The 25,378-nt window shown below is 39.8% G+C and overlaps 1 protein-coding gene across 2 annotated transcripts; it reads right to left on the bottom strand.

Moving 5' to 3' along the window:
* Positions 1 to 6,638: 6,638 nt before the first annotated feature.
* On the bottom strand, positions 6,639 to 24,814 carry C9 (complement C9). 2 transcript variants are annotated; one of them, XM_061362734.1, is made up of 11 exons: positions 24,660 to 24,814; positions 20,239 to 20,356; positions 19,422 to 19,569; positions 15,955 to 16,102; positions 14,110 to 14,248; positions 13,001 to 13,219; positions 10,683 to 10,923; positions 9,286 to 9,414; positions 8,076 to 8,254; positions 7,644 to 7,872; positions 6,639 to 6,818 (listed from the first exon to the last, which is right to left on the bottom strand). In XM_061362734.1, exons 1-11 carry the CDS (start codon positions 24,743 to 24,745, stop codon positions 6,658 to 6,660), a joined length of 1,797 nt encoding a protein of 598 aa, XP_061218718.1. In that variant the 5' UTR covers positions 24,746 to 24,814; the 3' UTR covers positions 6,639 to 6,657. The 2 variants fall into 2 exon arrangements, with proteins under 2 accessions (XP_061218718.1, XP_061218719.1); XM_061362735.1 differs by having other exon boundaries at positions 20,239 to 20,332; positions 24,660 to 24,782.
* Positions 24,815 to 25,378: the final 564 nt, after the last annotated feature.

Here is a 25,378-nt window from a genome sequence, read left to right as displayed (position 1 = left end):
CATAGAACAGTTTGGGTTGAAAGTGACCTTCAAAGGTCATCTAGTCCAACCCCTCTGCAATGAGCAGGGACATCTTCAACTGGATCAGTTAGGTAGATAGAGGAGAAAAGAGATCAGTAAGGCTTCCATATGCTACGTGAGCAATTTATATAAAAGGCTTAATGACAAGATAGGGAGGATTCTGATGCTAGAGAGAAAAAAAATCTGTCAGATGGAGAATACTAACTATACCGGAAAGATGCTTGGTGAGCAAATATCAGACTATGGTGTGTTTCCCTCAGCCTATCCTCTTTTTAGTTTTGTTTGTTTTGTTTTGTTTTTTGTTTGTTTGTTTGTTTTTTATTTTCAAACCAAGAATGTTTGCATGTGCAGCTCTTGAGAAATTTGTTTGCTAGCTATTTCCTGATGTGTGATAGCACTGATCTTGATGAAGATTCTTGCTATTCCCACATTAAGGCAGGAACATCAGAGCTTCCACCAAGAGCAGCTTTATTCCAGGTGCGAAGTATGTAAGTGTTAGGCTTGAGGCTTTCACGTGTCTCAGGAAGACTGCAAGGATGCTAGGTGCATGTGTGGTCTGTCCATGGAGAACTTGTGATTTTTCACTTGGGAACATTAATTAGTGGCAGCCTATTAATTAGTGGAAGCCTATTTCCACCACTGTTGTGTGACTGGAACTGTTCACAGTGGCAGGAACTAGTGAAAAGTCTTTTTTATTCTGCCTCTGTAGCACAGGGTGGGATTTGCTTTCTTTGGCTATCAGTAGACTTTTGCATTTTGAATGCTGTCCTACCCTAGGGGCCTGGGAAACAGTTCACTCTCCTGTTTTCTTTTGTGATGTTTGGTTTTTGGCATTCAAAGTCTTCAGGGTCACTTCTGGTGTGCAGGAGGCAGGTAAAGAAGGTTCCAGGGGACTCTTCCAGACCTTGGCTGCAAGTGTGTAAGGGACTGATGTTACTGATCTTTGTTCTTAACTTTTTTTTCTTTAAAGAAATCTGTTGTGTCTTCCTCCCTTGTAGACTGGTAGAATAGAATTAGGGCAACTAAGATGATTAAGGGAGTGGAGCATCTCCCTTATGAGGAAAGACTGAGGGAGCTGGGTCTCTATAGTTTGGAGAAGAGGAGACTGAGGGGTGACCTTATTAGTGTATATAAATATATAAAGGGGGAGTGTCATGAGGATGGAGCCAGGCTCTTCTCAGTGGCAAACAATGATAGGACAAGGGGAAATGGGTACAAACTGGAACACAAGAGGTTCCACTTAAACTTGAGAAGAAACTTCTTCTCAGTGAGGGTGACAGAACACTGGAACAGGCTGCCCAGGGAGGTTGTGGAGTCTCCTTCTCTGGAGACATTCAAAACCCGCCTGGACACGTTCCTGTGTAACCTTATCTAGGTGTTCCTGCTCCGGCAGGGGGATTGGACTAGATGATCTTTTGAGGTCCCTTCCAATCTCTAAAATACTGTGATACTGTGTTACTGTGAATAGCTAAGTTAACAATACCTATACCTCAGCAGGGGCATTAATTTACTTTTTTTTATTTTTTTAATTGTTAATTTGTCTTTGTTTTCTCAAATTAGCTGCCTTTCTTCATGAAACTTCTTTTGTAGTAATTTTCCACTAGGTTCAAAAGTCACTGAGGAAGGCTGCCAGGTATGTGCAATTACAATACAGTTGCCTCAGCCCTGTTTCCTTTGGAAGTTTTGCTAAAAATATGGATAGTAAAATAACAACTCTTCTATCCCTTTGTAATGTGCATCTGATTTAGTATAAAAATCTTTAACACATTTACATAGACAAGATACAAATGTCTGGCTGTTCAGCAAATGTTGGGAAGATCAAAAGCGGTAGCTCTAGTAAAGCTGCATGCATAAACATACTGGTGATTCAAGACATTAACTAGATGTAAGATGTGTGGTTGGAAATAAATCCACACGGGCCCTTTGCTGAAGGTAGTTATTCTCTCAGGTTCTGAAACTCATACCAGGTTTGAATTCTTGAAAGTCAGTTAGAAAACAAACTACAAAGACTTATGAAAACACAGTGACAAGGGCACACAATTATGCAGCCAGAGACAAATAAAAGATGGACCATAACCACTGCGTTGGCTCATCTCTGTTAAGACATTTATTGGTTTGTTTTGATTAGTGATCATTTAAATTGTAGGTGCTTTTAAATCATGGCATTCCGTTGCTCTTGGGTAGCTAGTTGGTCAGCAGAAACTGTGATTTGTAGAATTGGTTTGAGATCCGTTATTGTTTTCTAAAAAAGGAGAAAAAAAAAAATTATAGGAGATAGTAGCTATGACATATAGGTAAAAATTTAACTGAAATAGTACTGTTGTGGCTCACCAAGAACATGATTTCACTATGTTTCAAATATGATTGTAATGTAAAATAAATTTAATGAATCACAGAATCATTGTGGTTACAAGGGACCTCTGGAGATCACCTAGTCCAACTATTGCAAAGGCTGGGCCACCTTGAGCAGGTTACACAGGAATGTGTCCAGGTGGGTTTGAATGTCTCCAGATCGGGAGACTCTACAGCCCCTGTGGGTCAGCCTGTTTCAGTGCTCTGCTACCCTCAATGTAACGTTCGTCCTCCTGTTGAGGTGAAACATCTTGTGTTGTAGTTTATGGCCATTGCTCCTCATCCTGTCACTGTGTACCACTGAAAAGAATCTGGCACCATCCTCCTGGCATCCACAGTTGAGACGTATATGCATTAATGAAATCCCTTCTCAGTCTTCTCTAGACTAAACAGGCCCAGCTCCTGAAACCTCTTCCCGTAACAGAGATGCTCCAGACCCCTTATCATCCTTGTGGTCCTCTGCTGGACCCTCTCCAGTAGCTCCTTGTCTCTTGTACTGAGGAGAACAGAACTGGTCATAGTACTCCAAATGTGGCCTCACTGGGGTTGAGTAGAGTGGGAGCTTCACCTCCATTGACCTCCTGGCCACAAGGGCACGCTGCTGGCTCATAGTCAACTTGTCATCCACCAATACTGCCAGGTCCTTCTCAGTTGAACTGCTCTATAGTAGGTCAGCCACCAGCCTGTGCTGGTACTTGGGGTTCTTCCTCCCCAGGTGCAGTACCCTACACTTGTCCTTGTTGAACCTCATTAGGTTTCCCTCCACCCAATTCTCCAGCCTATCGAGATCCTGCTAAATGGCATCACAACCTTCATGAAGAATGGAGGAAGAATTAAAACACATATTGTGATTTTCAGAAGACTTTAGTATCTGACTTCTGGTGGAAGAGTGAATACACAACGTGTGTGATATATCGGAAGGCAAAGTTAGGTTAATTTTTTTCAAGACCTTTTACTATGCCTTACCTGAAGAAACATGTCTGAATATGTTTACAAGCTCAGGAGTGTTTTACAAGCTCAGGAGTGTTGCATCCCAACTAGAAGGAAGTGCAGCAAGAGGGCCAGGAGACCTCCTTGGATGGATAAGGAGCTGTTGAGGAAACTTTGAAGGAAAAAAGAGACTTATAAAAGGTGGAAGCAAGGACAAGCCACCTGGGAAGAATACAGGGATGTTGTCCGGAAAGCTAGGGACCAGGTTAGGAAAGCTAATGCTCAGTTAGAATTAAACTTGGCTAGGGATGTGAAAGATAAAAGAAAGGGATTCTATAGGTATGCAGCAAATAAAAGACAGACTAGGGACAACGTGGGCCCTCTCGGGAAGCTATCAGGAGAACTGGCTACCCTGACTGAGGTTCTTAATGACTTTTTTGCCTCGGTCTTCACTGGCAAATGCTCTGACCACACAACCCATGTCTTGGAAGGCAGATGCAGGGATGGTGAGAATGAAGACTTTAGGCCCACTGTAGGAGAGGATCTGGTTCAAGACCATCTTAAGAACCTGAACATGCACAGCTCCATGGGACCTGACAAAATCCATCCACAGGTCCTGAAGGAGCTTGCAAATGAAGTTGCTAAGCCACTGTCCATCATATTTGAAAAGTCATGGTGGTTGGATGAAGTTTCCAATGACTTGAAAAAGGGAAATATAACTCCCATTTTCAAGAAGGGGAAAATGGATGAGCCAGGAAACTACAGGCCAGTCAGTCTCACCTCTGTGCCTGGCAAAATCTTGGAGCAGATACTCCTGGAAGGCATGCTAAAGCACATGAAAAACAACAGGGTGCTTGATGACAGCCAGCATGGCTTCACTAAGGGAAAATCCTGCCTGACCAATTTGGTGGCCTTCTATGATGGGGCTACAGAACTGATGGACAGGGGTAGAGCAGTTGATATCATGTACCTGGACTTGTGGAAAGTGTTCGACACTGTCCCACACGGCATCCTTGTCTCTAAATTGAGGAGACATCAATTTGATAGGTGGACCACCCAGTGGATAAAGAACTGGCTGGATGGCCGCATGCAAAGAGTGGTGGTCAATGACTCAATGTCCGGCTGGAGACCAGTAACGAGTGGTGTCCCTCAGGGATCGGTGTTGGGACCAGTCTTGTTCAACATCATTGTCTGTGACATGGAGAGTGGGATTGAGTGCGTCCTCAACAAGTTTGATGATGACAAGTCCAGAGGATGGCCACTAAGATGATCAGGGATCTGGAGCACCTCCCATATGAAAACAGGCTGGGAAAGTTGGAGCTGTTCAGCCTGGAGAAGAAAATGCTGCGTGGAGACCTCATAGCAGCCTTCCAGTATCTGAAGGGGGCCTATAAGGATGCTGGGGAGGGACTCTTCATTAGAGACTAGTGAGAGGACAAGGGGTAACGAGTTAAAACTTAAACAGGGGAAGTTTAGACTGGCTATAAGGAAGAAGTTCTTTACTGTAAGGGTGGTGAGGCACTGGAATGGGCTGCCCAGGGAAGCTGTGAATGCTCCATCCCTCGTGGTGTTCAAGGCCAAGTTGGATGAAGCTTTTGGTGAGATGGTTTAGTGTGAGGTGTCCCTGCCCATGGCAGGGGGGTTGGAACTAGATGATCTTAAGGTCCTTTCCAACCCTATCTATTCTATGATTCTATAATATGTGTGCATCATTCATGGTCATACTGGCATTTACTGTCATGGCTGAATGATATGTAAATGACATGTAAATGATATAGAGCAGGACTAAAATTAAACTGCTTATGAGAATTCTTAAAATAAGACTGACTTCACTGGATCAATCAAAGGCTAACTTGATACTCTGTTTTTAGCAAGAGGGCAATAGCACTGACCTAGGGAATGTGCAAGTGTAAGGAAACACTTCAAGGTGCTTCACAAGTAGAATATTCTGCTCTCATGAGACCCCGCTTGGAGTACTGTGTGCAATTCTCGTGTCCTCAACATAAGATGGAGCTGTTGGGGGGCTGGAGCACCTCCCATATGAAGACAGGCTGAGAAAACTCCATCTATTCAGCCTGGAGAAGAGAAGCTGCATGGAGACCTTGTAGCACCCTTCCAGTATCTGGAGGAGGCCTGCAAGGGTGCTGGAAAGGGAGTTTTCAGCAGGGACTGTAGCGATAGGACAAGTGATAGGGAATGGGTTCAAATTAAAACAGGGAAGTTTAAATTGGATGTAAGGAAGAAGTTCTTTATTGTGAGGGTGGTGATGCACTGGAACAGGTTGCCCAAAGAAGTGGTAAATGCTCCATCCCTGGCAGTGTTCAAAGCCAGGCTGGACAGAGCCCTGGGCGACGTGGTCTTGTGTAAGGTGTCTCTGCTCATGGCAGGGGAGTTGGAACTAGATAACCTTAAAATCCTATTCAACACAAACCATTCTACAATTCTAAGAATATTAGGCATAGCTGAACACTACTGAAGCTGAGTAACGGCAGGCATAGAAGAAATTTCCTGATACATATTTTAAATGTAAGTAGAGGTAACGTTGCAAGACTTTCAACAGGGTGGCCTATGTTGCCACATCTTTTCTACTTGTGGGCTTCCAGAAGAAAAGGAACCTGTGGTAACATGTTAAGCATGTAACCCAAATGCTTCCTTCTGGGCCTGGAAACTTACTGTCACGTCCAAGTGGAATGCATGCTTCTTGTCTCAGGAGATGAAGAAAATTCATACCACCTTGCCATTTTATGGACCAGAGCATCCATCCTCAAAATCCTGCTTGTTTTTTTATTTTGCTTTGCAGTAGTATGTAAAAAAACCCACCAAATCCTGACAAAACCATTTAGCTAGATATTTTCTTACACTATTTTTTTCTAAGCTAAAAGTTTTGAAAATGCTCTAAGAGTGGTTTTGTTGGATGTAAGATCTCTATTTGCCAAGTTAAGAGAATTCAAGCTCCCAAACTATCTATGCTTGTTTCTGGAAGACATGTCTCTTTCCTGTTCTCTAAGACCTAAGGTTTTTGGTGGAGGGTCTGACAGAAGATGAAATCTGAATTAAATAGCTGGAGTTTTAGTCTGTTCTTATCTGGAATTCTATTTTACTCCTGAATTCTGTGATAAAACATTACTTCTCAAGACATTTAAATACAAATCCAACCATTTACAAATTCAAGCTACAAGGTGAATGCTCTTAAAACTGTATCAAGTCACAGATGTAAATGATGTAAGTGGATTTACCCATCACTTCTTCAACCGTGTCACTGAAATGCTCAAAATATTGACTGACCATTTATTGTAAACAGCAATAACACATTAGTATTTAGAAAGGCTGCTGACCTGTTTTTGAACAGCATAACTATTTTGCTTCTCCACAGGGCCGTTTTTCAATGCTTTTTCCCTGGCATGGTCTGCCACCAGGTTCTGGTGTAGGATGATTACACTGACGAGTTCGAGTGCTTTCTCCATTGATGCAGGCAGACCAGGAACTCCAACAACTCCAGCCTCCATCAGTGACAACTGTTAATTAAACACCATACTAGGATTAGTCCAACATCTTTTTTTCTTCTGCGCAGTAACAGAAATATTAATTAGAGCTTTTTACTTGGCACTTTTGAAGGTGGGCAAGATAGACCATGACTAAAGTCAGATGTTTTTAGTTATTGTGACTCTGCAGATCACTGCAGCCTCCAGCATACAGCCCATCACACAGATCTGGCTTTTTAAAATGCCCTTGTCAGTGGCACTGCTTAAAAACCCAGATTTCAGCATCTTTGTCTCCCTAGGAAGCTGCATGAAAATCAAGTTCTAAGGTCTGTTTTGAGCACCTGTGCTTGCAAAAACTTAGCTACAGAGACTGAATTTACAGCACGATAAATTTTTTACGTTGTCAGTTGTGAAACTGCATTCATCTCCCCCTTCCCCCTTGTGGGCCAATCTAATATTAAGCTAGGACAGTAATTATGACATGGGATCATGTGCTAGCAAACACATGTGCTTTTGCATGAAACTGAAGGCAAATAGGTTATGACATGGTAAGACTACTTTTCCCTGAAATTGGTTTACCATTACTGCACTTGTTAACATAAATGAACTTGGGATATTCCATGACGCAACAATGCATGTAGGACAATGAACTCTAAATTAGTGTCCTCTTTATGGAAAGAACCCAGTAGCTTACACTAACTTACCATATATCCATGAGATTTGACAATAGTAGGTATAAGTAGGTATAACAGCAGCAGAGCTAAGACGTCTTTCTATCCTTATAAAGGCTCATTTTGACAGGATATTGTTCACAATGACAAATATGTCCAGTTTAGTGTGCCTGGATTATTTACTAACCTTTAATTAATGTAGATTTGGGAATCTGACAAGCAATTCCCTTAAAGTAGCTTGAGCACATGCATGTACAGGATCCATCTACCAGCACAGGGGTGCCTCCATTTTTGCAGGGTTCACATTTGCACACACTGTATTCAGTAATGTAGTCTTCTATTGCTCTTTCCAAATTTTGTTTCTTTAAATATGCATTTCTCATCTTAACTGGAACAAGTGTATGTATCGGAGAAGGCTGTAGAAGAAAAGAGCCCAATCATACAGACTTTTCTGAAGTCCTGAATCCTTTTGATATTCCTTCCATGACTAGCATAAGGAAGAAAATGTTAAGATGAAAAAAATACCTGAAAGTTCACAATAAACTTGGAGTCTAACTTCCATCTTGGAACAAAAGCTTCAAAACTGTAAGAACCACAGCTCTAATGAAGTTGTACTTACCCGTTGATGTATCACTACTGGAGCATCAACTAAGGACTTAGCCCACTCTATATAATCCTTTACATCAATGGTTTTGGATCTTCGCAGTAACATTTCTTTTATCTTAACTGAAAAGTCAATCTTCCCTCCATCAACTAAGGAGACTATATCATCTATGACAAAATCATCCTTAAACGATGCTGTAGAAAGAAGAGAGGATGAACATGAAAGTTTACTGCCCATGCATCTTGAAGAGCAGTTATCTTTTTAACGCAACGAGTCCATCTCTATAAAACGACTGTAGAGAGAAGAGCCCTTCGCTCATGAGTTGTGATGGAATTCAATCGTTCTTTACTCATATCTCCTATGTGGGAGGAAATCTTTTATTTTGCAATTAGATTAGACAATCCTATATCTGAAAGGAAAGGATAGGGCAAAATGAGCAACATTATGGAGATCAGAGCCATTTAATAACAATCCAAAGATAATATGAGGAACACTACTGCATCACCTGAGCTGACTGTATCACCTGAGCTGAATCAGAAAAGGGCAGGAATTAGAACAGTAGGAGCTTTTGCTTCATAGCTAGGGCTCTAGGAGAATCCACAAGCTTCTGGCATTGACCGAGACCTGTTTGCATGTTCAGTGTGTGTCTGTGTAAGGCAACTGCAGATAAGAGGATCCAAGGTCTGATTGCTGAGTAGGGTGAGCACCTAAGGGCAGATACTGGAAACATCTGGAGTGTGTGCTGATGTGCACCAAATGGTCTGTACCAGCAATGGGAGTGGAGCTGTGGGCCTTCAGGGGTTGTATATCTGGGTGCCAGAAACAGCAGAGACTAAGGATTCACTTGTTGGTTAAATTGAATGTCTAAGGTCAGCTACTGGAGGGATCAACTGCCCATGTACAGCCAGTACATCTCCTCTGGAGGTGCCCTCTAGACGACCCTTCCAATGTCAACCATCCTGTGATTCTGTGATATTTGCCACTAACAGCAACACTGTGCTTTTGACTACATTGATGTTTGTGGCCAGCAGTGTGTGTACGTGTCATAAAAGTGTGCTTGTGTGTACTGGGAAGATGTACTCAGCCTGGCTTGAGCTGAGTGTAGAACTATGGGAGCCTCATCTGCTGGATTTGTCCTTTCCCTGACAGTAATATCTACATTGATTATAAAAGCTAACATCTTTCCTTAAGCAAAAGATATAATGTAAAATAAGGATATACTTACACTCATCTCTCACATGAATCTTTTCACATCTACCACCATCAATATTAACATTGACATGTAAATCTTCATATGCAGTCACGGCATCTAAGTGATAGCCGAGGCATCTTTTCACATCTTCTATAGTGATACCTGAAAGTGGAAATTATTAGGTGGTTAGAGGGATTGAATGACCATAAACAATGGGATGTTATTCTTGGAGAATACATTTCAGGGCTATTGGAAAAGTTTATGGCTTTCTTCTTTCCATTTATCTTCTGCTTTTCCCTCTTCCATGAAGTGAATGTGAGGATGATTGTATTTGAAGTACCTGAGCAAAAGCAAGTGAGATCTACAGTGAGTAGAAAACTATCAAAACCCTATAAAAATGGATTTATATTTTCCTTGATCTAACTGAAAACAGATGTGCCCTTAGGGACCACTCTTTCATTTGAAATTCTGTCTTTCTTAGATGCTTATCGTAAAAGATTGGGTTTATATGCTAATTCATTTAATTCTTCCTGTATCTCTCTCCCACCCTCAAGCATGTTTCTCCACTATTTTTCTCGTAAGGCTAATAAGGCCACTAATCTCACACAAGTACTCTGTTCCCTGAAATTCTAATCCCCCACTCTCCGCTACTGCCTCTAACATATTTGTATCTATCAGACTCACACATATAATCTGGAACTTCACTTTTGGGTTCAGAAAGACTTGTGCTTATGATTGCTACTTAAAAAAAAAAAAAAAAAAAGCAAGTACTTATTTTCTGATCTTCAAAATCACCATGAGAATTGCCTTTTCTAACTTTTTTCCAGTGTGACCTCTTTAATCCATCACAAACCCACATATATCTGAACTGCACATAAGGGACAATTAAACTGCTATTTTCCTATCTGAACCAGAGCATAGAAAAATCCAGTGTGAATGTTAAAGTCTATAAAACGCTTTCAACACACTCAAGTGTACTATGTGATTTCTAGAAAGTTCCTTATCTCTTTGCCATCACCAAACTTATTGTACTACAAGAAGGTACCAACTAGCAAATCAGATTTAAGGTTTAGGCAGATTTTCTAGGCACTGGGAATCTCTTGTGAATCATGTCACACCAATTAGTACTGATAATATTTTGGGTATGTCTAAATTCTAGTTTGTTTTTTGGTTTTGATTTTTTTAATTTCTTTTTTCTGTTGAAGACTCAAAATACAGACTTCAAATAATTCTGGAGGTTACAAAGACTGTCATCTCATTTGAACTCATGTAATTCTGTAATGTCACTGGTGTGGGACAAGCACCACACACTGAACTGCACTGTTCCCAGTAATGCTCCATGGACACAAATTTATCCTCATACATTTCTTTGCATGACTGGAGACTTGGTGATAATCTGCATACCATAGCAAGGCCAACAGAATGCATACCTATTCGAGACATAGCATAGTTATCCAGAACGTAAACAAGTTCATATTTTCCTCCTATAGTTCCAGAGACTGCATAGTGAGTTCCATAATCTTCTAGAAATTTGAAATATTCCCCCTTATCATATTCAGTAGGCAGAAAGTTTAGATCATCAAGGAAAATATCTGTTAGACGAACATCACGACTTCGCATTTGGAATCTTGCAAGCTGAATCTTTCCTTTTACATGAAGAAACGTTTGGTTCTGAATGCAAGGAGAAGAAAGTGGATGAGAGTGCCATTCTGGTATGCAGCACAGAAGAAATATCTGTTCTTTTTTACTTATAATGAAACTGCTGAACTTTCAAACATGCAATTTAATTTAGCACTTTGGAACAAGGACAAACTTGTCTAATTCAAATTAAAAGTTCTCCGATTTAAATTGAGCAAGCAGCAAGAGATTTCATTTATTTCTGTTTTTCCAGTTTTTCAGAACTTCCCCTTTACTAATTTCAGTAAACCCTATGTGATCAATTTGACAACAAGGTCTTTTTTTTTTAAGTACAATATCTACGTTTCTGACTTTTGTAACACTGAAAATTAATTCCATATGTCTCACTAGATAACAGAAGCTGCCCACTGAGGTCAGATGGAGTTTTGTCTTTGTTTACAGTCAGAGTATTACGTTCTCTCTTTTTTTGGATCACTTCTCTGTTATTCTCAGACTGTCAGAAGAAAGACCACAGCTCCAAAAATCAAACAAAGTAACATCATAAAATGAAAATTTATCAAGAAAAAATTCCTTGAAGCATTTGACCCATGCATACATTCTAAGTACAGGTATAGTGACTGATGTTTTCATAAATTACACTGCAGATGGTTTTATATCATAACCTAAACTAGGACCTAGCTGCTGCCCATAACACATGACAGTTTGTGAAATAGTTGCCCTGAAGACTTTGAGGAAACAAATGCGTTCCAATCACCATTATCTGCAGTACTTAAGTGACTTGCTAAACAAGAGTGCCTAACAGGTGGTCCTTAAAGGGATTTAGCAGCAGACCATTACCTTATCTGGCACCATTTAAAGGAGATTAAACTGTTGGTTCAGATGCTGCTTCAGAATTGCAAGAACCTTCAGGCATCTAAATCTCTGTGAGGAAACTTTTGTAGGTGAAAATATTCCTGCCATCCAGCTTGTATAAAATTGCCTTTCTCCAAGCTGGACATTCCTGCGCTGCTCCTGGCTTTAACTCACAGGTGAGCCCTGGAGGGTTCTTGGCCAGAGACTGCCAGTCCACTAACCTGCAGAAACATGAGTTTATGGTGATAGACCTCTGCCAGTGATGGATCATGACTCATTTTCTGAACTGATCTCTGAGCAAGAATTTGAAGCCAGAAGTCCTATAATAAGCCACTACTCTATGAACAGCTTATAATATACCCTCAACTATGAAATTTCATGTTTTGCATCTGTGGAGGTCATTGGTTGGAGATTTTAACAGTCCATTTCTAGCCCAAGAAAACTCATGCCAATACAAAGGCAGTGTTGTATGCCAGCTTCCCTTTATAGTACAGATTTTTCTCTTCAGCAGTATTTTAATTAATCAGTTATGAGAGTTATCTAATTTTTCCCTAAAATCCATTTGATCTCCAGAAATCTGAATGGATCCTAGGCAACAAGGCTGACAAGAGTTTGAATTAATTGGGTCAGACCTGTTCTTCCTTGCATGTGGTGCATTTCAGTATTATTGAGTTGGTGTGCCTTGTATGTGATGGCATGTTGCAATCACAGACTTTGGTATATATGGTGGGAAAGAGTATAGGACCTGGTTGATTAATTCCACTAGCACCCAGCTAGTGGATTAGGCCATAGTATCTACAGTGTAGTATCACTTTTTGTGGTCTCTGTCTGTTTGACCTCACTAGATTCTAAGGCTACTTCTTTGCCACTAAATTAAACTGAATTAAATGAGATAGGGCCTATCCTCTGTCTCAAAGGACAGGTAAGGCAGTATGGCTTCTTGGTAACTCCCAAATAGGCTTGCTTTTTCCAGACTGCTTACTGAGAACATTTCCTTCCAACATGCTGCAGGGAACCACCAGATGGGCAATGCTTATGAAAGCATGAGAGCTGACAGACCAGAATCATGACAGTGCGCTAGCTACATTTGGCCACGTCTGAAATCTTAACCCTAGTATGGCCAGGATTTCATTATTGTGAATAAATGACAGAAAATTAGCAGGCAAATAGAAAGATTAATATTGTGTTATTCTACACTGCACAAATTTTACTGCTTGTAAAAAAGTTACATTAAAACCTTTTGTTTGACTAAACTTACCTTTTCTGTGGAGCTTTTCAGGATAGAACTTAAACTTGAATTCTTGTTGTAGTGATACTTGAAGTTTCCTTCTGAACTACTTTTGTTACTTCCTTCAGTAGGTATGTATTTCAGAGACAGGCCAGCATTAAAGTGTGAGGTTTTTTCGATGTAAACCTCTCGTAACATTTTTGCACGATCGTGGTAGAACTCAGATGTGAAGGTTTTGTCTGCTTTTGTCTTATAAAATATAATGACAAGATTGTATGAGAGAACACACCAGGCAGTAATAGAAAAATCTACACAGCACTTTAAAGTGATATGTTTTACATAGCTTAGCAATACATTTTTCTTTTAAAACAAAACAAATGGAAATACTACTTACTCCCCAAATCACTTCATCTTTAATCAGTTCAGTCAAAACTGCAGTGACAATATTTCAGTGAGCATTAAATCTTAGCATATGACACTGTCAAAGTAATTTATGTGTCAAATTTTCCTTTATGTGTAAGGAATGGTACTCTCCAGCTCCTTCCTAGAACACAGAGAACTGCTAATATGTCCCAATATCTGAAATTAATCAGGATTATGATTTTCCATTCTTTTTTTGCAGTTGACAACAGCTAATTCAGAATACCTATTTCAGTGTTGGGTTTTTTTTTTGTATACTTTAGTAGCACAGAGTTTTAGTAACTGAAAATAGTTATGCATCAAAATCAAATAACAGCAATGATCTCTGGGTCAGATTTATTGATTTTGGGCATGACCTGTATAAAATTGTAATTTTTCTCTGAAGCATCTACTTACAGTGATAGGCAAAGCATATTCCTGCTCTACCCAGCACATCTCCCATTCTTCTCATCCTCTCATAACATTCCAGAAAGATATCTGTATTTACTAGGCACAGGTGCAGCAATGAACCTGTGGGAATTTATCTGTCACAAGTGAGCTTAACTGCTAAAGCAAATGATAACATAAACTGTTTCCCTCTGGACTTTGTCAAACAAAAGCTTGGTGCTAAAAAGCTGCTGCTGTCAGACTGAAGAGATATGCCAAGTCTTTGAGGTGGATTTCAGGATTCAGCATTCAGTTAAGCACATCCTAGTTTGCACAGAAGGAATTAGACTTACACCATAGATGAGAACACCCACGTTCCATGGCTTGCGGTAGTAAGTCCGTGTGTTTCCATCACGCACTCTTTCACAAAGACCATTGAAAAAATCATTGTCAAATGGTGTGGCCATTGGCTGCATCCCTAAAATATTGATTCTACAAGAGAAATACAGGAAAGGTTATGCTTCTGAAAGATGTCAGCACCCGTAGCCTGTAGACAATGGTATTATGACTGAAAAAGTCAGATTCCATGAGAAATGGAGACTATAGCTATGGAACTGCATATTACTTCATCCACACAGAAGCTTGCCCTGTGGTGGTCCTCTCATTGTGTAGTGGAGTTAACAATACATCTTTTGTGAAGCACTTTGAAGGATTTACAAAGCTCTTACTTTTTAAAGGCTTTGTATCAGACATAAACAAATAAACAGATAAAAGATAGATACTAAGTATCAAACCACAATGAGAACCTGATGAATAAAAGGAGGTAAAAACATTTCTTTTTGACCAATGTATTTGTGATGAAGCATTCCTTATAGGTGTAAAAGGGATATTCCAACATCTATTTTTAACCTGTTTTTTTTTTCATAACTTTTACTAGGTTGTTTTCAGGTAGGAACTTTCATATCAAGTGTGTACAACATCCATCAAATCTGTAGAAGGAATATGCAACTATTTGTAGCACTGTGTTTTCTCACGGGGTGTGACCTGGTGGAATAATAGTATTCTCTGGAACAGAGGAAAAAGAATCTGAACCTTTACAGAAACAGAGAAGCAAGAATTTTGGCTGTATACTTCTATGCATCTACATACCGATGTACAAGAGATACTTAAGAAAACCCAACTGCTCCTTGGAGGATTCTGTAGCATTCTTCTGACCTTCTATATCTGTTTCATAGATTTGAATCTTTTCACTATGTCCAACATTTATGTCTGATACATGTCAGTATACTGAGAGTAGAAAGCAGTTATAAATTCAAAAAAGTCGCCACCATCACATCTACACATGTATGCAACATTATCTCATGGAATATTTTAGTAATAGATTATAGTAAAAATAATAAAGAAGCTACTTCTAAAAATGCCCAAGTACCTGGCTTCCTTCCCCATGCTACAAGGACAGCATTTTTGCTTTTGTGCAGTAACACTATTACCAAATTAAATGAAAAGGATATGTCCTTTTCATTTAAACAGAAGGTGGTGCTGTAGTATACTTTTAGTTTCATCTGTTCCCCTTCGGCTAGTTGGTTTTTAGCTCTATTTGTAGATAAACAGTATGCCACACTTCCTTTTGTTTGAAACGAAAGAAATCCAGCAGTATTTGAGAATATAAAGATTAATTTTCTACTCAGATTACTGGCGAAAACTCCTGTAAACAATGAACATCTGGGAAATGGAGAATGTAACACTGGAAAAAAAGCTGCAGGCAGAGTATTGTTACAGTAAGGCATCCCACTGTATAAATAATCAAGATAAATTTTCTCCCTTTTAGACATGCATGTTAGTAAAGTACTTGAGAATGACTGATTCATTATGAAAACTCACTTGAAACATATCTAAATCTCTATAAATGTTACATTTAAATAATGAGTATTTTGAGTTACTCATGTAACATCTATGTATGATTTTATGTAGCAACATAATAATTGATTTAAAATGCCTGTATAATATTTTATCCTCTCCAAGTATACAAAATAAAACCATAGTTAAGTGTTTGTCCAAAAGCCACATAACATTTCTGAATAAAATATGAACATGATTCAGATTCCACTTTTGGGAATGTCACTATGTTTTGGCCCTATGTTTTTAGCTTTGATGACAGTGCTAGACTCTTCACAAGGCCCAGTGCTACTTTTTCCTACCCTTGCCCTGCAGTCCTGCCAACTTCAGACGCATCAATATCATGGTTACGGCACGGTGATTGTGGGTCCGATTCACAGTTATCTTCATCAGAAAAGTCTCCACAGTCATTATCTACATTACACACAAGTCGTTGCTTGATACATCGACCTAATCAGAGAATAAAACATTAAATGAATGCATTTTTTTCCCCCAAGGTGGACTTTAAATAGCTTCCCTGCTACTCTTGAGATCTTCCTCTTGTCATGTTTCTATTATTGTCATGAGGAATTAATTTCCAGCCCCCTCCCCCCTTCAAATGGAACCCCCCCCCCCAACAAACCTATACTACTCTGCTTACTTATGTACATACTTCTGTTTACCAGGATGGATGAGAACATTAAGTGACAGGAGAAATGTTGTCATTTGAAGACAATTGTTACTTCCTGTGAATTTTTCTGTATTAATCTTTGAATATTAGTGTATTGTTTTAGGAGTTTTTAAAGTCATATTAAGAGAATACAAGAAAATGTTAATTCAATATAAAAAAATAATTTCTGAATTGTCTGAATTGTTGCTATGTGGATTATATCATAATATAATAATATGAACACTGTACTGTCAAAAACTATGGTGATTTGCGTTCTAAAGCCACAGTGAAGAAGTAGTTTTCCTAAGTGTGTGTATCACAGGGTTTACAAAGACTGACCTTTTTCTACAGGTGTTAAAAATTTGGGGTAAATTTAGCCCTAGCATAACAAAATATTTGCTAATATCTGCCACACCTGTAAATGCCGCACAATGACTATGAACTAGTAGCTAAATACATACTTTCTAATTTTAATTTATCCACTTGCATTTCACAGTATTTGAGATAATTACAATAGTGACAATGACTTGGGACTCAGAATTCACTTAGCATATTTTCTTTTCTTTTCACAGTATCACAGTATGTTAGAGATTGGAAGGGACCTCAAAAGATCATCTAGTCCAATCCCCCTGCCGGAGCAGGAACACCTAGATAAGGTTACACAGGAACGTGTCCAGGCAGGTTTTGAATGTCTCCAGAGAAGGAGACTCCTCAACCTCCCTGGGCAGCCTGTTCCAGTGTTCCATCACCCTCACTGAGAAGAAGTTTCTTCTCAGGTTTAAGTGGAACCTCTTGTGTTCCAATTTGTACCCATTTCCCCTTGTCCTTTCATTGTTGGCCACTGAGAAGAGCCTGGCTCCATCCTCATGACACTCCCCCTTTATATATTTATATACACTAATAAGGTCACCCCTCAATCTCCTCTTCTCCAAACTATAGAGACCCAGCTCCCTCAGTCTTTCCTCATAAGGGAGATGCTCCACTCCCTTAATCATCTTAGTTGCCCTGCGCTCGACTCTCTCCAGCAGGTCCCTGTCCTTCTTAAACTGAGGGGCCCAGAACTGGACACAATATTCCAGATGAGGTCTCACCAGGGCTGAGTAGAGGGGAAGGAGAACCTCTCTCGACCTACTAACCACCCCCCTTCTGATACACCCCAGGATGCCATTGGCCTTCTTGGCCACAAGGGCACAGTGTCGGCTCATGGTCACCCTGTCGTCCACCAGGACCCCCAGGTCCCTCTCCCCTACACTGCTCTCTAACAGGTCGTTCCCCAATCTATACTGGAACCTGGGGTTGTTCCTGCCCAGATGCAGGACTCTACACTTTCCCTTGTTATATTTCATCAAGTTATTCCCCGCCCAACTCTCCAGCCTGTCCAGGTCTCGCTGGATGGCAGCACAGCCTTCTGGCGTGTCGGCCACTCCTCCCAGCTTAGTGTCATCAGCAAACTTGCTGATAGTACACTCAATTCCCTCATCTAAATCGTTGATGAATATATTAAATAATACTGGTCCCAGTACCGACCCTTGAGGCACTCCACTAGATACAGGCCTCCAACTAGACTCCGCCCCATAGACTACAACTCTCTGGCTTCTCTCCTTGAGCCAGTTCACAGTCCACCTCACTACCCGATCATCCAGACCACACTTCCTCAATTTAGCTGCGAGGATGCTGTGGGAGACCGTGTCAAACGCTTTGCTGAAGTCAAGGTAGACCACATCCACCGCTCTGCCATCATCCATCCACCGTGTTATTTCCTCATAAAAGGCTACGAGATTGGTCAAGCATGACTTCCCCTTGGTGAAGCCATGTTGACTGCTCCTCATAACCCTCTTATCCTTGATATGCCTTAAGATGGCCCCAAGGATAAGGTGTTCCATCACTTTCCCAGGAATGGAGGTGAGGCTAACCGGTCTATAGTTACCCAGGTCCTCCTTCTTGCCCTTTTTGAAGACGGGAGTGACATTTGCTTTCCTCCAGTCCTCAGGCACCTCTCCCGTTTCACAAGACTTGGTAAAGATGACGGAGAGCGGTCTAGCAATGACCTCTGCCAGTTCCATCAGCACCCGCGGGTGCATCCCATCTGGACCCATGGATTTATGGATGTCCAGATTGCTCAACTGGTCTTTAACCCATTCCTCATCGACTAAGGCAGACCGCTCCGTTGACCTATCTTCATCTGAGGTCTCAGCGGTACAGGGCTCTTCAGGACTGCCTCCGGCAGAGTAGACAGAGACAAAGAAGGCATTAAGTAACTCTGCCATCTCTGTATCTTCTGTCACCAGGGCACCCGTCCCATTCATCAGCGGGCCTACATTGCCTCTGGTGTTAGTTTTACCTGCCATGTATTTGAAAAAGCTCTTTCTGCTGTCCTTGACCCCTCTCGCCAGCTTTAATTCCAAGGAGGCCTTAGCCATCCTAGCAGCTTTCCTACATCCTCTAGCAGCAGCCTTATATTCTTCCCAAGTGGCCAGCCCTTCCTTCCATGACCTGTAAACTCTCCTCTTTTTGACTATTTGCATTGCCTTTAAGTTTTCCTATGTTATTTGGATTTATGATGAATCTTGAACATTACATTAGTTCATATGCCATCCGTGTATCGCTTTACAAATTCATATCTCACATTGAATCTAGAGGCATTCTGGTCTCCAGCTAGTATACATGATACCAATTTGCTCAGTAACCTTCCCTATCCATTTTATGACTGTTTCTTCAGTCCTAGTTTTTCCCAGTGGTTTTTCAAAAAACAGTGATTCTGTAGCAGAAAGAACAGCTATGCTTGAAGAAAGGACACTCACAGTATGGTCAGCCTTTAAACATGGACTAGTGATTACAGAAGAATTTAAACTAGATGCAAATTATAATGGGAGATAAGAGGAAAATACCCCTTCTCAAGAACTGTTCCTGATGTAGTTTTGGAGTTGTGGCATTGCAACCCACCTGTCTATGGACTGCCTTTAAACCCTAGAAATAAGGCACTGCTTCAGAAGTTTATTTACAACTATAAAAGCAAGGAAGCATATTTCTCATCTTGTGTATGCATTTTGTCTTCAACAGAAATAGATTTAACTTTGTGGTTTCCTGCATAACTCACTAAGGCATGAAAACAAAACTTACCAGAATTGCACTGAAAGTCAGTACCACAGTCTGATTCTGGCTCTTCAGGGCAAGCTTGGCTGGTTTTACAGCTTTGCGTATCTCCTAAGGTCTCCAGGCATGGTTTTCCACCAAACTGTCCAAATCTTTCAATGCGTCTAGAGCGAAACTTGAAAGATAAATAACACTATTAACATTGCTTAGAGAGAAAACTAGCAGAACTGTAGGATTTTCAGCTGAACTTAGAACTTCCCAAAATGAAGCATCCGTGGTGAAATTTCTGGTTAAAAATCCATAGGCACTGTTCATGCATAAAAAAAAATGTAGGAGAACATTGAATTAATAATAATACTTCAGCAAGAATATAGAGGTGCTTGTTTTTCACTGTATTTTTTTTTCACTATTTTCATTACTTTCAATCCAGGGAGGACAAGCATCATATATTTTGTATGCTTCCAAGTCTTTAATTTTTTTTAAAGTCATAAGAAGAACTTTGCTGAGAAAATAAAAAACTGCTTTTGAAAAAATATTGCTTTTTATTTAAAAATGTAAAAATGTATTAAAAAATAATGTTCATAATAGAAACACCAATATGGCCAAAATAGATAATTTCTACCAACAAAACATTTTGAATCAGAACACTTAGCGAGTTTTGTACATCTGGATGCAGTCTTCTCTTACTTTTATGGCTTACAGGTATGAAATAATCATGGGTTCCATCATATCATGAACATACAGCATTAAGAGCTGCAGTCTGGTATGTTCCCAATAACCAAAAAGCAGACAGATAATGTCCCTTTGGTTGTGGCTTTGGAACAGATTTCCAACTATAGCTTACCCTCTGATAGGTGCATGGGTCACAGGGCCCCCATGCACTCCAGCTGCTCAGTTTACAGTCAATCGGAGATGGAGAATTCAGTTCTCTTTTTCCCCTGTGGAAAGCTTTTTCTGAAGAGCTGACAAAAAAAAAAACCACAACGTTCCAGTACAGTCTTGGACAGTACACTAAAATCACGTCAGTTTGTATTTAAGCCATAGACCAATATTTTGAAGCATCTTCAAGATGTTTTCTGCTTTACTTTCATAGCAGTACTTGGTACTTAGGTGTATAAACAGCTGCCTACTATTAAATTCTTTGGTGGTTTAAAATTATATTAAAAAAATCTTTGAAGACTTAATAAGCCAGCTCTTTTCCCCTTTTTTAGATATTTGTGTGTAACTCATGCTCTTCTGGTGGGTCATGTTATTGAAGCAGACCAAACAATAATACACAAAGAACATCTACAATTCCCTTATTCAGACAGTGTCAGTATTCCCCATACTTAAAGCTGAAGGCAAAAGCACCGCAGCACATCTCAAATAGACGTAGCACTTCAGTGCATGTCTTTGTCATTTTTTAGCATATTAAATTTAATGGAGTTGCCCTTATGTCTTGATAAAAGTTTAATTGCTTTCCTGAGATGAAAGAAGCCTCATAAATAAAGGTATTATTTGCTAATAAGCTAACTTATATAGTTGGAAAAAAACAGATAAATGTTTAGCTATCTAAGTATTCTTCAGCTTGCCAAGTTGAATACTTTGCCAGTTCGACTGATATTTTCTCGAGTGCCTATTTTGGAACTCAGTTTTAAATACCACAAAACTCCAGGCTCCCACCAAGTGAAAAGCCATCACTGCCATCACTCAGTGAAAAGCACCCACAGTTAGGCATTAAAAACTTATTCACTGTAGGATGACTTATTAATTTTAAAAACCAAGGACAATTGTTTAATGGTAACCTTATTTTCTCAGGTAACAATGCTGGGAAGCAGAGGAATGGAGAAGCATTGAAGTCTAACTTGCTCAGTTTGTTCTCTGTAATTTATTCCAGTTCGGCCTTACGTGCTTAGTATTCATCCACTGTGAAGAAATAATCTTGCTGCATCTCTCCAGGTTAATGCTATTGCCTCTGCTTTACAATGGGACTTTCTTTGCTGAGCCCAGCCGGTTGGCAGATCTGCAGCTCCTGCAGTGTGATATATGGGCTTTTAGTGCGGGCAGGGCCTTGTCCCCCACTCTGACACCCTTCCCCCATACAAGTACATTAGAAGTCCAAAGAAATGAAATGTAACCTGATTCCGCAATATTGAGAAATCGGCAGTTTGGACAAGGAAGATATATATATACCAGTTGGTTCTGCTTCTTGGTGCCATTTATTGTATGTTCAGGTTACATGCGTAGTAAGCTGTTACTGAGATGATAAATTGACCTATGTTTCTTTCCAGCTATTACATCTTAAACAGCTCAGGGATCACAGGGTTGTTTTGCAACCTTTTATATGCTCAACTGACCTTGACTGGCTCTGATGTCTCAGACTTTCCACTGTCACACGCACCAGCACTTAAAAATGCACCACAGCTGCTGCTGTATTTGAATCACGCACTTCCAGTGCCTTGCCTGCTGCTTCTGAACAACTCTCCTCTCAGAAGCCTCCTAACCTCTAGCCAGGGCCTGCAGTAAATGAATCCTTGGCTGAAGATAACTGCTTTCAACAGGTAGGTTTAAAAAAAAAAAAAAAAAAAGGAAACAGCAAAGAGCACAAATATGCCCAATCTCCATGGACAGCAGAAATAAGAATGAAGGATTCTTTCCATACAACAGGAACCTCCAAAATCTTAGCTGGTAGAGAAGTGTGAGGCTTTGCTGTGTGCTTGGCACCAGGAATTATGGTACCTTATACAGACACAGCCTTCTGAAAAGTCATTTTTACACAGAATTCCCTTTCAATAATTCTCTGGTGAACTCTGAGCGCCTGAATCATTAATCCATTGGTTATCACCTGCAGAAAAAGTCCTTCCCCTGTAATCAGCTAATCTTACGAATACTTCAGCAACACTGTAGTTTACTATAACTTCTTAATAAGCAGGTAATGCTTTGAAAAGCTGCAGAACAGTATTCCATTACATGTTTTTCCACCATTTGGCATGACAGTAAAATCAGTGGAGGGAAGAAATGAAAATCTAACACTAGCAAATGGATGACAATCTGCTTCTTCCTTCCCGTATCTGCAAAGGTAGCTGCATACATGAGCTTTTAATCTCCTTACTGATGTAGGACTGTAAACTTCTGAGTAACAACATCTAGCTTAGCTTGGGTTGAAGACTGACAGGTTGCCCTTAAAGATAGTATGAGTGGGAAGCCTTGCGCAATACACCTTGAAGATATATTGAGGCATGTAGTAGGGTTTCTGAAGGCAAAGGAATATCTTATTCCTAGCAATTATTTGGTATTCAGGTACAATAGAATTTTATATTGAAATGCATTTCTGAACTTTTAAATTATTAGCTTAAAAATCTAGTCAGTAAGAATGAACCATGAAGAGCAGTGTCTAGAAGGGGTGCCTAAAGGAACAGTCAGACTCAAGCTAGTACAGATCCTTAAAAGTCTCCTAAAGGTTCCTATAAGTTGTTGTTTTGAGTCTAAAATAAAAATCCAGGCAGGAAAGGCTGAGTTAAACTTTTCAATATAAACTGAAATCTCACAATCGTCTAGAAACCGGAGTTGAGCTGACGTATAGGTGCACAGGTTTTCATATAATCATGGCTGAGAAACTTCTGCAAGAATATTCATTGAGTGATGTACAGACATCCCTGGGCCCCCTCCAGCTGCAGATCCAGCTTTACAGTTTTGGATTTACTTGAGGTTAGGGAAGAATTAAAAATAAAACAAAAAAAAACAAAATCAGAAAAAGTTCATTGTAAACAAGTCTTATGAACTCTTGAAGCAACAACAGTGCATCCACTACCCAGGTTGATCTGGAAATTCAAACGTACGCATATGATAAGACAATTTTATTCAACATCACTCACATTAGAAAAAAAAAAGAGATTAACAAAATTAGCAACTTTTTCACTTCCATATTAATCACAGGGAGAAAGTGTTTCTGAAAAATCAGGCTAAACCAGGAGATACTAAGTCACGCAGTTTAAACAGGAGAGGCAGTAAAAGAAGTCAACTACTGTAGAATGTCACTGAAAGTAGCAGTTGGGAGCAAGAACTTCAGAGACAAGCAAGTAAATGGAAATACCTTCTCCGCTGTCTGTTATTTGAGGGATAGGTAAGTGCTCTGTCAAAAGGAAAAGCAGTACAGAAAACTGCTTGCACCTTGTGGATGGCACAATATGCTCTGTACACCTTCAGGTCATAGCTTGGGTGATTTGTTATTGAGCCATACTTCAAAATACAGAGCTGTTCAGTTAACCAGATACAAAACTGATGACTCATGGAAAACCTTTTGGTTTGTCAGTTAGCACTGACCAAGAGAGAAGGCTTAGCTCTCTTAAATGTGGGGATGTGACAGAATCATGTGAGGGCATCATTTTGCTAACTGTGCTAGCACCATCATGAAATCTTTGGTATGGTATGGAGTCAAGCTGCTGGCCCACGTTGCCTGCTGTATACTCTCCATAATAACTGTATCTTCCGGCTACACCATTTCTATCTGAATATATCAAACCTGTGCTTTAATTGGATATGAATGCCAACTTACTTATAACCATCAAAACATAAGGAGGCCTAGAGACATGTGCAAGAGGCAATACTTGGTTGTTCAGCTAGTATTCACATGTCATCGCAAAATGCTTCACATACTGCAATTTAAGTCTTAAAGCAGACGAATACCCATTTATTCTTGACGTATGTATCTGAGACTCATATTCTTTCACCACTTGGTACTGGCCTTTCTCATAAATGACATATAGTTCTGGTAGTGTAGCTCTTCAGATGATTCCACATGATATTTTTGTAGGGACTAAGCAGTTATTTCTCCTACTAGTGATACAGTGAAAAAACAAAGGATATATTTCCAAAGAATTAGTAATAGGCAGTCTAGGAGACTTTAAATAGAAGTACTGTCAACATAAAAATGTGCATTTTCAGAAAGAAACCATTTGAGATTATGTTTTCACACTCAGCATTCAATAGACAGCAGTTGCCTGAGCACTACCCCCCTCCAGAACATAACTTCAGCTGCTATCAGTCGCTTTCATTGTACCACATACACCCAAAACAGATGGATAAAACATTTCTATTTGACCCCTTGAAATATAGTAAGTAGTTTCCCTTTTTGTTTTTGTTTGGGTTTTTTTTTTGTTTTTTTTTTTTTTTTTCTTTTTTGTTAACTGAGCAAGCTACCATTAGAAATATCTGAATTGGAAGTTTACTCTTTGTGTTAAAGAAACAAAGCAGTATAGACTTCTGCAGAAAATGAAACACACTTACCTTCTGCTTTCCCCCAAAAGTGAGGCAGTCACCTCTAAATTGCATAGTATGGATATAAGCTGCAGGGTAACATGCATACTTCTCATTTTGTAGCTGAATAGACAAAAATTGGCATGACTGGATTTGTAATTTATTTGTTCCTTTTGTTATTTATTACCAAGAGAACAAACAAAACGAAGTGCACACTGAAGATTGCCAGTTACTGGCCAAAACTGCCTTGCGGTAAGTGCTCTGAAGTCCACTTTTCAGAAAATTCCACTTCTTCCTACATGGAGACTGAGAAATAGTGTAAAGTAGCTTCAAGATTAAAAATAAACCATTTTTGTTTACTAGTACTTTTTAATATGGGAAAGACATTTTTTATTTAATCAGAGAACAGTTAACTGCCTAGTAAAAAGCAGTCATAGCAGTGACTCATGTAAGGAACAAATAGTTCCTAAAGCAGAACTGTTTACAAGAGCAAGTTCAGGGTCTAACTTTTTTGGAATCCTCATTTGGAATGTTAGAGGAATAATCTCCCAAGATGCCTTTTTTCCTCCCCCAGCCAATGTAAAAAGCCAACACATGATTTCTTGTCATTATGAGGGAGACTAAAACTCTTCAAGCTTTCACTCCGCCACCAAAACCCAAAACCACAAGCTAGCTCTTTAGAGGGAAATTCCTATTCAGTAGTTTTCTGTAATCCAGATTTAAGGCATAATGCATTGGACACAGTCACA

The sequence above is a fragment of the Neopsephotus bourkii genome, unplaced genomic scaffold (assembly GCF_033783945.1).
Source record: "Neopsephotus bourkii isolate Nb327-2 ecotype Australia unplaced genomic scaffold, CSIRO-AGI_Nbou_v1 NB_1134, whole genome shotgun sequence".
Taxonomy (NCBI): Eukaryota; Metazoa; Chordata; class Aves; order Psittaciformes; family Psittacidae; genus Neopsephotus; species Neopsephotus bourkii.
Note: the sequence above shows the minus strand (reverse complement) of the source record. Positions and strands in the feature narration are given on the sequence as shown.